Source organism: Aquila chrysaetos, chromosome 5 (assembly GCF_900496995.4).
Source record: "Aquila chrysaetos chrysaetos chromosome 5, bAquChr1.4, whole genome shotgun sequence".
NCBI classification, from domain to species: domain Eukaryota; kingdom Metazoa; phylum Chordata; class Aves; order Accipitriformes; family Accipitridae; genus Aquila; species Aquila chrysaetos.
In genome coordinates, this window is record NC_044008.1 from 52,423,091 (window position 1) to 52,437,769 (window position 14,679).

At 42.4% G+C, this 14,679-nt stretch overlaps 2 protein-coding genes across 7 annotated transcripts in view; both read left to right on the forward strand.

The window, feature by feature from the left end:
• Positions 1-302: 302 nt before the first annotated feature.
• Positions 303-3,171, forward strand: BCL2A1 (BCL2 related protein A1). Its single transcript, XM_030016440.1, has 2 exons — positions 303-858; positions 2,350-3,171. The coding sequence occupies exons 1-2, from the start codon at positions 439-441 to the stop codon at positions 2,452-2,454; spliced, it is 525 nt and encodes a 174-aa protein (XP_029872300.1). The 5' UTR covers positions 303-438; the 3' UTR covers positions 2,455-3,171.
• Positions 3,172-5,567: 2,396 nt separating this feature from the next.
• Positions 5,568-14,679, forward strand: part of MTHFS (methenyltetrahydrofolate synthetase) — an 88,359-nt gene continuing 79,247 nt past the window's right edge. For 2 of the 6 annotated variants that reach the window (XM_030014825.2, XM_030014826.2), the window contains exons 1-2: positions 5,569-5,785; positions 9,345-9,609. In XM_030014825.2, the coding sequence (XP_029870685.1) occupies positions 5,645-5,785; positions 9,345-9,609 (406 nt within the window). In that variant the 5' untranslated portion in view covers positions 5,569-5,644. Of the gene's footprint in view, positions 5,786-6,237; positions 6,259-8,736; positions 8,757-9,344; positions 9,610-14,679 lie in introns of those variants that run through there. The other 4 variants (XM_030014824.2, XM_030014823.2, XM_030014828.2 and 1 more) reach the window with 4 other exon arrangements.

Below are 14,679 nucleotides of genomic sequence, written 5' to 3' on the forward strand. Positions count from 1 at the left end.
CTTTTTAGGCATGTTTTTTCAAGCCAAATGCCTAAACTTTGCTAGCACACACCATTCTCAGCATTTTGTAACCCAAATGCCAAACCTTTGCTAGTGTTACATAGCAAAAGTCCCTAGCAAATGCCAATTTATACTGCTAAAGAATGTGGTAAAAGCTGGTAGATTTTAGTTGTGGAATCATACTATTTAGAGAAATAATAAATCACTCAAGAAGACATGTTTTCTCCCCTTGAGCAGACACTTTTTCTTTCATTTCCGCTGTGACATATTCCACAACCCACACAATCATTAAGTCACTAGGTTTCTACAGGAACTTCTGTGGTAAAAGCAAAAAAATTCCATTGAAACCAGATGATACAAAGCTGTGTGCATGTCCTGTGGCTGCTCATTACTGACCCTCATTAAGAGTGGTACACTGCTCTCTGTACTTCGTTCTAAATGGAAACTGCTGAGTTCTATTACGTTTATTACTTGGCTCAAGATTATCTGCAATATGTGCTTCAGGAATCACATCTTGGACCAGCCCAAACCAGGGTTGCTCATGTCTTGCGAAACATTGCATCTTCGCTGCAAGATCAAACCGAGGAGGCTCTCAGACCATTCTTGGACAGGATTGATATTACTTCTGTAGCTGTGGCCAAGAGAATTTTCAATGGTGTCATGGAAGAAAAATTTGCTGATGGAAATACTAACTGGGGACGAATTATGACCATATTTACCTTTGGAGGTCTTCTCACTAAGAAGCTTCAAGAGCATGGAGTTCAGCTCACTGGAGAGGAGAAGGAGCAGATTTCTTATTTCATCACAGAGTACATAATAAACAACAAAGCCGAATGGATAGATGCGAATGGTGGCTGGGTAAGTTTTTCATTTTCCACTGAAGTCTAGATTAGGAGATTTTGTTTAATTAAGGGAAACTACTGTTACAGACACTGTCAAAAACATTTTATTCGGGGTTTTATTTGGTAGTTTAATACTTGATCTCTGTAATGTCTCCTTGAGACTTACAGTGAAAACTTTGCTTCTGCTTTAAATAGAACGATGCTAAAAGACAACTTTCTTTTTAAAAAGGCACTTTCTGTACCTGTAACAGTTGAAACCCTAGAGTTAGTCTTGAATCATAGGATCATACAGTAATTCAGGTTGAGAGGGACCTTAGGAAATCATCTGGTCCAGCCTCCTGCTCAAAGCAGGTTAAACTATGCATGCCATGGAATACCCCATTATTATATCTAAAATTAAGTGGCATCCTAAGGTTAGTGCAGCAATTTTGCTTCCATAGAGGAGTTGGTCCAAAACCACTGAAGTTCAAGGTAAGGAAAGAATACACAGGTGTGATCCTCACAGCTAAGTCAGTACTCTTGCTGTGGATTTCAACAAAGCCATTATTTAATCCCCCGAATCAGTTTTACTTAAACAAACTTAGAGATAAGTGCAATTGGGGTTAAATCTTTTCTGTTTGGCCTGAGATAATCCTAGAACTTCCATCTATCAATGGTCAATGCTGACAAAAGCATTTGTCAATATGTGGATTATTTTGCCAAGCTGCTGAAACTCCCTTCTGCCAGGGGAGAGGAGGTCCCTTTTGCTCTGCAGAGTTTCATCACGCCAGTACTTTTTTTCTTTTGCAGTTAGGGGAAGATGAGAATCAATGACATCAGTGTCAGTTATTTCCCTGGTACTTTTTTCTTTTACCTATATGTAAATGTTACTCTTTCCATCCCACTCTCATCCCAGTTCTCTTGTATTTCCTATTTGCTGTTACTTTTTTCCCTTATTTGTTTTCTGACATCTTGCTTTTCCTTTTTGCTTTTTGCTTGTTCTGATCCTTCTCTATCTGGTAGCAGTAAAAAAAGGGGATAGTGCGTCAGGGACCCTTGATGCATCAGATCTATTGTAAAGGCTTCTCTCTCCCATCTCTTTCAAACAGAGTCAATTTCATTTAAGAGAAGTATCAACTCCTTGCAACATTCTGTCATAATAGGTGGCTCATCATAGTAGAATAAGGAGGCTTAAAGGAAGATATTTATAAGGATATCACTACATCAGAAACATAGTACTTGTATCTTCCTTGAAGGTGTGGGCAGGATGATACAGTTCACGTTCATTTTCTATTTACACAGGGAGGGCACAGTCTTGAGTTACAGATAAAACAAATATTCAGCAAGGTGCAGCTATTTTCAGCTACTGTTTTTAAAGCTCCAAATTCATCTTGTGGAGTTAGGGCTCTGAAAACCTCTTCCTCCATGTACAACGGTGTAGTGTTAATCTGATACTAGCAGAGCGTGGTGTGTTTTTCCTACATGTTATTTTTAAGCTGCCCCTAACTGTGCATGTTCTTTTCCATAGGAAAATGGCTTCCTAACAAAGTTTGAAAGAAGATCACTACTATCTTTCTCCAAAATCACAGCCATGTTCATAGCTGTTTTTTCCTTGCTCAGAGAGTACTACTGAAATAAATGGACCTGCCATTCATGTATAATCTAGATATTGCCACAAGCTTCATTGCTAAGCTTTCCTCCAAGCAATATCGAGAAAATAATTTTCTTCCATAATTTGTTTTTAATTTATTTGTATTTATTTTTACTAAATACAATGTTTAACATGCTATCCTAATTACCAAACCTGAAGATGAGATCCCTCCAAAGAGGAATCAACACAGCATCATGCAGCAATTCAAGTCACCCTTTCCAGGCAGGTCTGCTTCGAGAGAGAGATCATTCTCCACATCCAGACAGCTCTTGGAATCTCTGTTGCACCTCCATGAAAGGACATTGTTTTACTGAAATACAATCCAATGGGTTAAGAAACAAGTTATAATGTCATTTGTTTTGTAAATGAAATACTACTGTAATGCATTTTATTGCAACCTTTGCATAAGCAAAAGGGGGAAGTCTCTGTGAGGAAAAAGGAAATGCAAATTCCAATGTAAAAGTGGGTAAAAGTTACTGATACAGACTAAGCAATTTTTATGCAAAGAACAATTTGTGGAAGCTAGCAACTTAAAAATGTGCACTCACTGTTAATGCAATGGTATGTGTTTCTTTGTTGTATTTTTTTAATTGCTCATATATACAGTGAATGTTCTTTGAAATTTGTGTAATGCAGTCATTTGGCTGAACTTTTTTTAAACTATATGTTTTAAAATAGGCAAGTACAAAATATTTTTAAAAAGAGAAATCTGTGTAAATACACTAATATTTTTTAAAAATACATTAAAATATGTATTTTAAAGTCTTATGGTTAGTCTCATTTCTTTCAGAAAAATTGGAAGATGGGAAAAGGTCTACCTGAGTAAGATAACTCTTAGAAAATCTATCACAGTGCTACTGGAGAATCGAAGTAGTATATAGGTTTGACCTGAAGTCCATGGATGTCAAGACTTTAATTTTCTGTAGTACTTCTTAAATATTATCTGGTAGCTTGTATAAGAAAAAGACAGCTTGTGGCAAAATAAATGAACTGGATCGGCTCTGATGTCAGTAATTAGTGGTTTGGGATACAGTGCAAAGCTCAGCAAATTAATGAATAGGACCTAACAGACTTCCAGGTTTTTATAGTCTGGGGCAACTATTGTTTTGACTCAAATTCCATTTGCTTTCAAAGGTTAAACAGTAGTTCTTCAAGAATTTATTCTAGAAGGGTTTTCTTCAGCTGTAGTGACTCTCCTACATTAGGGAACTAAGGCTGTGTCTAAACACTCTTCTTTTGTAGACATGTTGGGAGGTGAACCAAACTGAGGCAGCAGTTGCCTGTGGCACACAACAGCATTATTCTCTGAGACAAATCCTCTAGACAATCAAGACTTTATGATACCAGGAGAATGAAGCAGCCTATTTCTGGTAATGGGTTCTCCATCTTTCATCTTGACGTAAGAAATTTTTTACAGTAAGAACAACCTCCCCAGGGATGTGGTAGAGTCCCCATTGCTGGAGGTTTTCAAGATGCAACTGGACAGAGAGCTATATAGTTTCATCTAGGCTCCCTTTCCCATGAAAGGTTGGACCAGACGATCTTTCGAGGTCCCTTCCAACCTGGGCTGTTCTGTGATTCTATGGTCTAACTTGGTGGGTTTAACTACAGAACACAAACAGATGCTAACATTTGCTAGAACCTGTATTGCTCCCTCTCCCTCTCCCTCTCCTTCTCCCTCTCCCTTTCCCTCTCCAATGAAAACAAGAAAGATTATTTAGCATGTACAGCAGGACTTCCGAGATAAATTTTGTTGCTGTTGAAGAAAAAATGGCAGCATCCTGAGGGCAAGGGGCAGCTAAAGGAAAATGCCCACCTCCAGAACACCTATGCAAGTTCCTGTCAGAAGTGACATTATAAAACATATTTTGACATGTATTTATTTATTTGCAGTCTAAATCTTCATGATAAGAACAGTAATTCTTACTCAGTTCCTTTTTGTGCACTACTGTAAGCGCATATTGTAGTGGCTAACACCAGCCTATTAATACCACATTCACTTCCGTTTACACTAATCTAGTAACCTCTTTTATACTGGGGAGTACAATTTTTTAATTGAATATAAAAGGCTAACCTAGCCTTTTCAAAATCTAGGTGACGCAATAATTTTAGAACTTGCCTTCATGGTAAGGCCTGGGTTTAAACAAAAGAAGCCTGGATTATTAGTGGTCCAGTGAGCTCCACATTATCTTCACCAGGACAAAACCTCCATTTGCTCTGCGCTTAAGAGCAAGAAAAGCCGTGATGAGATATACCAGCCAGATTCTCAACATACTAAAATGTCTGAAAACAACAGGGCTATTAGCCAAGCCTCATAAAATAGTATAGCTATGCTTTGTTAACTGTCATGAAGTTATCCATACATGACACCGAGTAGCGTTGCAGCTCCCGGGGCACTGCTGTTTAAGGGAGCCTTACGGCTGTCAGGTGATAAACAGGAGAACACAATGCTGTTTCTAGAGCAAAAGACGAGGTCAAAGAGCTGCAGAGCGCGACGGCAGATGACTTCATCAACGCGCACAGCAGCTAAATTGAGATGTCATCAAATGCCAAGTAGAACACGTTTATGAAAACAACTCTTCTCCTACAGAAACGTCCCTTTCTGCACTTAAAGGTGGGCTGGATCATTAAAGGTGCCAAAAAGCCTGCCGCGCCGCCCTTCGGACAGGGCTGCGCAGGCTAGCACACCTTCCCCGTGGGCGCAGCGCAGGCTAGCACACCTTCCCCGTGGGCGCAGCGCGTTCATTCACGACAGCCCCCTCACGGCCCAGGCCCACCCGCGGATGCCGCAGGGATACGAAACCGTTCGGTAGACGGTGGTAAAATATCCCGCCGACGTGTAACTTCCCTCTCTACATCAAAACTAGGAAAGGGGAAATGCTTCGTAATCCACGCCGGACAAAAAAATAAAGATGGGCCTTGCCAGGGGGTTGGCAGGGCCCAGGCTGGCCCTCCGGCACCCTCAGGGGCGGCGGTGGCTGAGGCCGAGCAGGGACGGCGGCCACCCAGGCCTGGCCGCAGCGACTCTCCGGCCGGCTGGCGGGCGGCGAGCGGGGCCGGGCGGCGAGCGGGGCCGGGCAGCGGGCCGCCCCGGGAGCCCTGCCCGGCAGCGCGGCCCCCCCCCGGGGCCCGCGAGGGCGAGGCCGGCGCCGCGGCCCGGCTCACTCGGCGCATGGAGCCGCCGGGGGAGGGCGGCGACATGGCGGCGGCGCTGCGGGCCGCTAAGCGGGCGCTGCGAGAGGAGCTGCGGCAGCGGCTGCGGGCGCTGGGCGCGGCGGAGAAGCAGCGCCAGTCCCGCCTGCTGAGTCGCAAGGTGGGTGCGGGCCGCGGGCCTGCCGCCGCACGGCGGCTTCCAGGAAGAGCGGCCCGGGGGCGGGGGGAGAGCCCAGGAGCCGACCCCGGCCGCGGTGCTGCGCGGGGAAGCCCGGCGGGGACTTTCCAGGCCCCGCCAGGGAGCGAAGCCGTGACTCAGGGGACTCGCCGGCTCCTCGGCCGCTGCCCCGGCCTTCCCGGGCCTGTGCGCCGAGCGGCGGGGGCGGGGGGTGAGCTCCGCCTCGGCCCCGGCCTTCCCGCCTCGTCACTCGCGGTTGGTGTCGGGGAGCGGAGCTGGGGGCTCCGGCGTGTGCCGCGAGTGCGAGGAGCAGGGCCAGCCGCCAGCAGGCTGAGGCATGGGGTGCTTGTGGGACTGGAGGCGAAGCCTGTCACGGACGCGATGGTCTTAAAGGTCTTTCCCAACCTGAGCGATTCTGTGAACCCCAAAGCGGCGGGGTTTGTCATGGGTTCGTGGTGGGTGTTCATCTCAAGATGTTTCACATCGGGCTAGCTTTATGGCCAGCTCCTAGCAATGCATATAAAAATTCAGCAACTGTCTCGATTTGGCCTCTTGTTTAACTGGCTGTCGTTTCCCTTCTGTATCTTTCAGTGGTATTTCTTCCGTGCGGTTTTATTTCTAACGTAATTTTTTCTGCTTTAAAAGGCACCCAGCAGGGTTTACCTAACTGGTATCCTCGCACAGCATGATACCGGCATGTACTTTTGAAATGTCCTGTTTGCGTTTGGATTACAAAGTTTTTATATAGATGTATTTTATCATTTTAATAAACACAATAAAATTTTATTTTGCAGTCACTGCATGTAATAGAGCACAGTCCTCATTTTTTTTGCAGCACCAGCGGGTGCTTCTAGATGATGTACATTTATATTGTTATTTGCCTGCCAGAGGATCTCAAATCATTTCATGGACTTCACTTAATACTAATGTATAGCCACTTCATGAGTGGGACGTGGCGGCACACAAACTTTAGGTCACAGGAAGTTTAACTGGAACTCATGTAACCTTTTTTCCATCGGGAATGCTTTTTTTTAAAAAAAGTGTGTAATGTCCTACTATCATGATAACGCATTTTAGTAATCACACATCCTAGACTTGAATCTTTCAATTTTCAGAAAATACCGGCATGCATCCTCTTCTAAAAGGCAGAGTCCTCTTCCAACTGTATAAGCACCTAGCCCATGTAGTACCGAATTTTTAGGAGCCCTCAGCCTTTGTCTAGCTGCTGCTGATAAACTCAGCAACAGAGCACTCATTTCTGCTAGTGAGAGCACACTAAAAGATGCAGCTTTTGTTTTGCTTAAAAGAAGGCATCAGGAAATACGACATATAAATTGATGTTATCTTGCCATTTTAATAATCTGACACAAATGGAAAATTCTGAGCTCGCTTGAGACAGAGTGGCATTGCGCAAGTGGCAGAAAACAGTTTGCTTCCTTACAGGAGGGCAATACAGCTGACAGGAAATTTTTGAAAATGCTGAGAAAATATTTGGAACAATATAAGGCCGAAAATGTAGCTTTATAACATATATCAGTGCTTGCAGCTCATAAAAGTGAGTAGGTTATTTTATAACACCTGAACAATATTTTTAGTTGTAAAATCTCATCTCAAAATGACATTTAAATTCAAAGTGAAATAGCTTCACAGGCTGACCGAGGCATCAGTATTTAATTAGCTTATGGATGATTAGTCTTTTTTAATGTTTATGTTCATGATTAAAGTCATGCTGTTTGCATGCTCTGATTCTGCAAAAATAGCCATCAGCTGGGGAAAAAAGGGCAGATAATATTTTTTAAGTGTGGAAATTTTTTCACTCTTCTCAGAAACTGCTCCGAGTCATATAGCAGCTTTATCTTCACAGTTCTGAAAACATCCGAAATTGTGTCTTCCTGCTAGCATGTGGTTTTACATCTTCAACCTCATTTTTTTCTGTACGGCATAATCGATGTGTTACTGGGCACGTTGGAGCAGATCAGACCTGTGTGGTGCCCATAGCACACAGCACCGCTTTGAAAGAGGAGAGTTTTGTGTCTCGGTTTCTCTCTTCTCCAAACCTGTGATAAGATTCAGCTCTGGAGGCCCTCAGCAACATGAATCACAGGCATTGTCTGGAGTCTGCAATTTGACTACATAGTCCGTTCTTTCAAACAAAAGCTACCGTGGAAATTCTGTTGTTTAAGAGCCTAATCACTTAGTTGGAAGAATCCATGTGTGAGGTTGGGCAAATTACAAAAGGAAGTAAAATATGGTTTTGAATTGTTAAGTCATTTCTATGGCCAAGCAACACATTACCTAATTTGGTCTGGAGTGGTTTTGGTTTGGGTTTTTTTTTCCCCTTACAAAAATATATCCGTCTTGTGAATATTTTACCTGGGCTTTTAACTGCTGTGCTGGAAAGAAAGAAAAAAAAGGAGTGAGAACCATATCTCAACTTAGATAGGGGCATTTATCTCTCAGAACGGGGACAGGGCAAAGGTTAAAGCTTAGAAGAGCAAGTTACCCTGCAGTTATGCAAACACAGAGCAGAGGATTTGGTGCTCTCTGTTCTGTAGATAAGCAGAGTTTCTCAATTGTCTGATATTTTTGACAGATTTTTGCAAGTGTGTAGAATAAGAATAAATCACATTTAAATGAGAAGGGACACATTTGTATTTGTTTTGTCCAGATGTAAGTAACAAAATATGTAAGGTACTAGAGAAAGAGAAGACAAATTTTTAAAAACCTTCTCTCAAATTTTAATGTGGAATTAAATCTGGAATGGGGCAGAGACATAGTGAGGCATGAATCTGCTAACACTTTTTTACCATATAAGCATTTTTTATTTTCCTTCCTATATTCAGTCTTTTATAAGCCCAGCACAGTGAACCTCATGAAAATCAAAAAATGGGAAGGCCATCTTTCCTTCAAGCTCTGAAAAATGTGCAGTAATAAGATCACCTATTAGAAGCAGGTAATGTTTGAAGTCATATATCTGAACTTGCTGTAGGGAAGGCGTTTCAGGTTAAAAAAAGAAAGAGAGGGACCTCATCTTGGAAGACTTTGTGCTCTGCAGTTATCTGATGCTAATTTTCTTTTGAGTTATTATCACTGATGCGCTTCTCATTCTACCTAGGCCTGGATGAGAGATGCAGCGTGTAAAAAGGGTGAAAGAAAAGGAGTGCAAAAACCTCGTGTCTTGCATAAACTTGCAGTTCTGACCTGCTGTATCTTTCTCCAGGGATGTTGGGCATTTGAGGATGCCTGCACTATATAGCACAAACGTTTAAAGGATCAGGAGATTGTCTCCAGAATTGTTTTTTTGCTGGCCCAAACCTGTGTTACAATGTTTTGTTTACTAGGTGCAAAAATTTGCCTATTTCGATTTCGCTGATGGTGTAAATGTTGGAGTAGGAAACAAAGTCAGTTTATTCTCTCTATGATGCATGGTAGTTTGTATCTCTACCTTTTTCAATGGATATTTTGCTCCAGCTGTGTGTTTAATTCAAGTTGATCTTTTAATAAACTTTTCATAAACTGATTGCATCAATTTCCCATGTAGGTGATTAGCCATCCCAAGTACCAAGAATCCAAAAGAATTGCAATCTTCCTGAGCATGCCAGATGAAATCCAGACAGAAGAAATCATTAAGGACATTTTTAAGGAAGGCAAAGAGTGTTTCATCCCACGTTACAAGCCTCACAGCAATCACATGGACATGCTGAAGTTATCATCAGCTGAAGACATTTCTTCACTTACTTTGACATCCTGGAATATTCTTCAGCCTAGTGATGATGACAGTGCAAGAGAGGAGGCTCTTGCTGGTGGTGAGTATTTTCTTCCTGCATTGTGGGGTTGTTGAGCAGGAGTAGCCTGGAGGCCAGTAGGAAATAATCTGATAGCAAGAGTGAAAAGAAATGTTATGCTTCAGTTTTATATGTTGTAGCGGTGCTTAAGTCAATGTTAGCAGACACTCCTTTCTCTTGCCTGTTTTTCTTCACCCTGTGCCACCCCTGTGATATGCCAGCAGGGCAGGAACAAGACTGCACAATTGATCCAGCTGAAGGAAACTCAACCCTCCATATAAATCAGCTTCTTAGTCCAATTCATGGACATCATCAGTACAGTCTCAGCAAGCATAACGTAGGGGCTTGTGAAGGAGGCAGGGCCTTGCCGGGAGTGGCTTCAGCTGCCATTGAAAGTCATGGGGATTCACAGTTTTAGGATGCACTCTGAGAACTTTAGTTTGCACTGTCTGAAAGGTAGGGAACTTTCCAGGTGATGCCTGTAGGCTGACACGAGAATTTTCTGAAATCTTTGATCCCGCAAATTGTATTGCATGGATGAATCACAATGCTGATACGGAGCTTGCCCATGCAGAACAGCTCTCTGGACTGAGACCTTAGGCTGAAAATAAAAGGACTTTCTTGTAGGCCTGGATGAATATTGCAAAGTCTTTTCCATCACTATTCTCCCACATTTTTATTGTTATCTTATAATGCTGTCTCAGTCACTGGATTCTTCATAAGGCTGAAAAGTTAAAAGTTCATTTAGATCTAGCTAGTGGCATGTGTGTTTTCATCTCCAAACAACCTCTTTCTTAACCTAAAATTCCCAACTTCTACAAACTCGTAAACAAACTTACTTTTTCTTTGTCTACATTCATTATTTGCATTCTTTTTGTAAACACATGTCTTCCTGTAACATCTGCAGAAATGTTTAATGTTATTAATGGAAAACTGATGTTGAACTCACGCTTGAAACCTCAGTCTGGGAAAATTTTCTCTAGGTGGAAATTCACCGTGCAGACAGCTTCCACACCTCACAGACTTACCAGCTCTTTAATGCTTGATAAAGGAACATAACATTTATATGACTCTGGTTGGTTGAACTTGGGTTTGTATTTGCTTTGAGATGCCAATGTAGTCTCCCAGAACACTTCACTGTGTTTGTTTCTCTTTTATTTTTGATCTCTACCTCTTTCCTAATTCGGAACCCTTTCTGTGTGCACATTTTAGCTAGCAAGGGATTTCACTGCTTCATACAATCATCTTCTTTACATTTAATATTTAGCACTGTTACTTCTTTTCCTAATTTTTGTCAAAAATTTGTGTATATTGATGGGATTTTGGGGCTTTTGAAGGTAACCCTTAAAATGTCCAGGGTTTTGTTGACTGAGCTTCGTTCAGGCAATCTGGACAAGCTTTTGTACTACTGATAAGGTGCTGTTAATTGAATTTAACGAGTCTGTTGCAGACATCACAGAGTAAACACACAACAATTTTAGGTGCGATGGGAGCAAGGGCTACCTGGTGTAGAGTGCACTGAGATATACCTGCTGGTGACGACCCAGGTGCCAGGCAGTGAAGATGGGGGAAGGCAGTAGCAAGCTTTGGTACCTGGCTATTTCTGGAGCTGCTGTTCTGTTCTCTGCACCAGGGCATGGTTATAGGCAGAGAGCGATGCTAAACGAGCTACTGCAGTCTACAACGAGATGCCAAGAGAGCAGTTGTAACAACTGGTGTATGTCCATGTCAGACTCGTTCTGCCTGAAGCTCGATTTTAGTCAGTTTATACTCAGTAACTTAGGAATAATTCGGTTTGGATTGGAAGTCAGACCTTGGTCCTTTATCCTTGGACAGCTTTTGTAGATTAGAGAATAAGTTTAAGTTTTATTCTCTATTGCATAATCAGATCCCCCCTCCCCTCCCCTCCAATTTGTACCTACAGAAACACACACTGCATCTCAATGTGTCTTTAAATTCCTTTTGCTGTATTTTTTGTGTCAGTTATTATATTTTTTGAACTTTGGTACATTTGTAGGAATGCAAATTGCCTTACTACTACATCCATCCTTCATTGTTGGAATTATGCATGGATGAAACATTTATCTCTGTGATGTTATCAAATACTGTGGTGATCTGAGGCATTTACATTGTTATAAGGAGATAACATGGTGTTACATTAGTAATGTTCCCATTGCTGGCATAAGTTGCTATGTAATTTCCAAGAAATACCCTGCAGGTATATAAATAAGTCATGTCATTTCTGAGTGTATTCATTTTGCATGACAAAAAGCTTAAATTCACACTGTCCTTAAAACTTCAGGCACGGTTATTGTGAAGAATAGCTCCAATATAAGACCAGGTATAAGTTTTGCAGAATTTCCCAGTCTTTGGTAGCACTCACAGGCAGTGCTGAATAGACATGAACCCCTCCTTTTGGAGACAGTCCTTTTTCTGTTGGATCAGGGTTTACCCATTTGCATCTTGGCAGTACACTACATTGCACCTTGTTGGCATAAACAAAGATCACTGCAGTTTGGTAGTAGGTCTGTCATCTTCTCTACTATGTATGGGTGACTAATTGTCATATGAAAAGTTGCTTTCTTTGGGCTAAATGGGCACAGTGACAGAAAGAACAAAGGTGGAAGAAGTTCAGATATTTTGTTTGCAGTAGGGGTGTATGTAGGTGCATGATTTGGTTCATTTCCAGCTATACCTGCTGAAGGATTTAGACAACTTCTGGAGCAAGCCAGTGGTACCTTGTCTTAAGAGGTACCAATTCCCATTTGTATCCTTGCCCTTCAGAAGTATAAATGTGCACTGGTATTGGGTTTTGCCCAAGGTAATACTTCTGGTGAAAGTTCAGGCGGGTTGCAGTAATTGTTTACAGGAGTGTAGATACCTTGCACAACTTTGGAAGGAGTAAATCAGATAAAACCATGCTCCCTGTTTGCTTTTTATCACAACTCCTACAGAAATTTAAAGGACATTTCCCCAGCAGCTCTAATTTCAATGTGGTTTAGGGAGGCGGTGTGATTCAGCGGGCTGGACATGGGTTTCCTCATTTGTAATGTTATTTATTATTACTTAAACCTGCTCTTAGAACTATGGGTGAAAAGCTAAGTTATTCCTCTGAAAAAGAGATTCTTACTGGGACTCAAAAGAAAAAAAATACTAGGTTGAGTATCTCCATATGGTAAAATTCTTGGAGGTGGCTTCTTTGAAGGGAGGCAGGTGGCCAACTTTGCACTGACGAATCTCAACTGGAAGTCTTGGACCTAAGCAAATATTATGCTTAAATGTTCACAACTAAACTGAACTACTGACTAGTAGTTGAAGGTGTACAATAAATTATAGACAACTTTTAAAACATTCACCTGGGTGATGGGGAGAGGGGTTTTGGCCTAGGTATTTTTCTTGGGCTGAAAAATGAAGAGTTACTAGAAATTATGGCTCTGAATCTGCTTACTCTAATGGATTGTGAGGTGCTGTCCTAAGAAATGCAAGAAAACGGGATTATGTGTCCAAACTTAATTCAGCCTCTTTATCTGTGTAAATTCTGCCCCGGTCTTTAAGTACATTATTACATAGTCCTTGCCCGTTTGATTTTGGCTCATTCAAAGATGAACCCAGATGGAATGATCTGGGCTTTTTCAAAGATGCAGAAGATGAACACTGCTTCCTGTTAATGAATGCTGCTAACCAGTATGCGCTCCGTCATTTGCTTTCTCTCTGTTCAAGTTAGAGCTGCAGGCCTTTTTTACCACACATTATTCAAACCTTGGTATGGAGACTGAGGTCGTCATTTCTGTATGGGATCTTCATCACTACAACATTCAATGACGTAAAGATATTCACTAGTATTTACAGATGAAGAAGCAGCAGAGGCTCGGGATCCTGGTTCCAGCCTGAGTTGTGCAGAGGAGCTGCCCCAGTGAACGGAAACTCTTTTGCTTGTTTTTCCAAACATTACAGTTTCTTCTGTGTTCCCTCCAAAATGATAATTTCCCAGACTTGTCTCGGCCTTGGGCTAGACCCCCTTTTCCAAGCTTTAATTTGTCTGCCACCATAATGCCCCTTTCCATCCTTCTGCTCTTTGCCCAGCCTAACTGAATCTTCTTCTCCAAGTGTCCTTCTCTGGCCTTTCTCTCCATATTCCCATTTCCTCCTGCTCTCAGTCCTAGCTTGTCATTTCAGGGGCAGCTGGGCCAACATAAATAGCTTGCCCTTGCCAAAAAGGAGGAGATCATGTGCTTTGTCTTATTTCACTTGTCCGCTTCCAGACATACAAGATTCACTGTCCCAATTTACTCATTTCCTTCCCCACTGTGCTGGCTTCTTTCTATTTTTCATTGGCTTAGAAGAACTTCTCTGTTAAATAGTACTTTTTGTACTAAACAGTACAAAGACATAGTTTTGTGATTGTTTCTTTTGGGCTGTGCCTGATTAAATAAGCCTTTGCCCTCTCTCCTCCTCTTGGTCCCCACCCCTCCTCTCCTGCACCAGCACAGATGCCCCTGCAGCCACGTTGGGAGCTATACTGGGAACCAGTCTCGGTTAGAAGTAACCCAGCACCAATAAAAGGCTCTTCTCTCAGACAGGGCCACCACACAGGTTTGGACTGATGCTACTGAAGGGCTAGTAGGAACCTGGTGATGAGGGGTTGTGTAAGCGGGTGGCATGCCAAAAAAAATCTTAGTGAAACTTCAGTCCTCATTTCCTTCCGTGTTTCAGTTCCCAGTCTTGCCCCAGTCAGCGGGACTAGGAGCAGCCACTGAAATGAAAGTCCTTTGGAGTCCTCGCAGTTGGGAGCAGGGCTGGCAGGAGGAGCTGAGCCTGCAGCTCTGTGTTCTGTCTTTGCAGCAATACTGGCTTAAGGGGTTTTTCCTCCTCATGTTTTCAGTGTGTTCCTGCCTCTCTGTGGTAAGCTGGATCAGCTTGCTGATCTGGATGAAGGGTATTTTCCTCCTTTCCTCTACCATGTTTTGGTTGGGATTTTTTTAACCTAGATGAGTGGATCCAGATTACCTGGTGGCCTTATCAGTGCAACATGTGTGGGGTGGGAATGAGTAGCCACAATGGAGGGAACATCCCCTGTAAACTGTCACTGGC

Coding starts and splice junctions, on each gene's coding strand:
- BCL2A1 (XM_030016440.1), top strand. CDS start 439: ATGGAAACTGCTGAGTTCTATTACGTTTATTACTTGGCTCAAGATTAT. Junction 859..2,349: donor TAGATGCGAATGGTGGCTGG/GTAAGTTTTTCA, acceptor TCTTTTCCATAG/GAAAATGGCTTCCTAACAAA.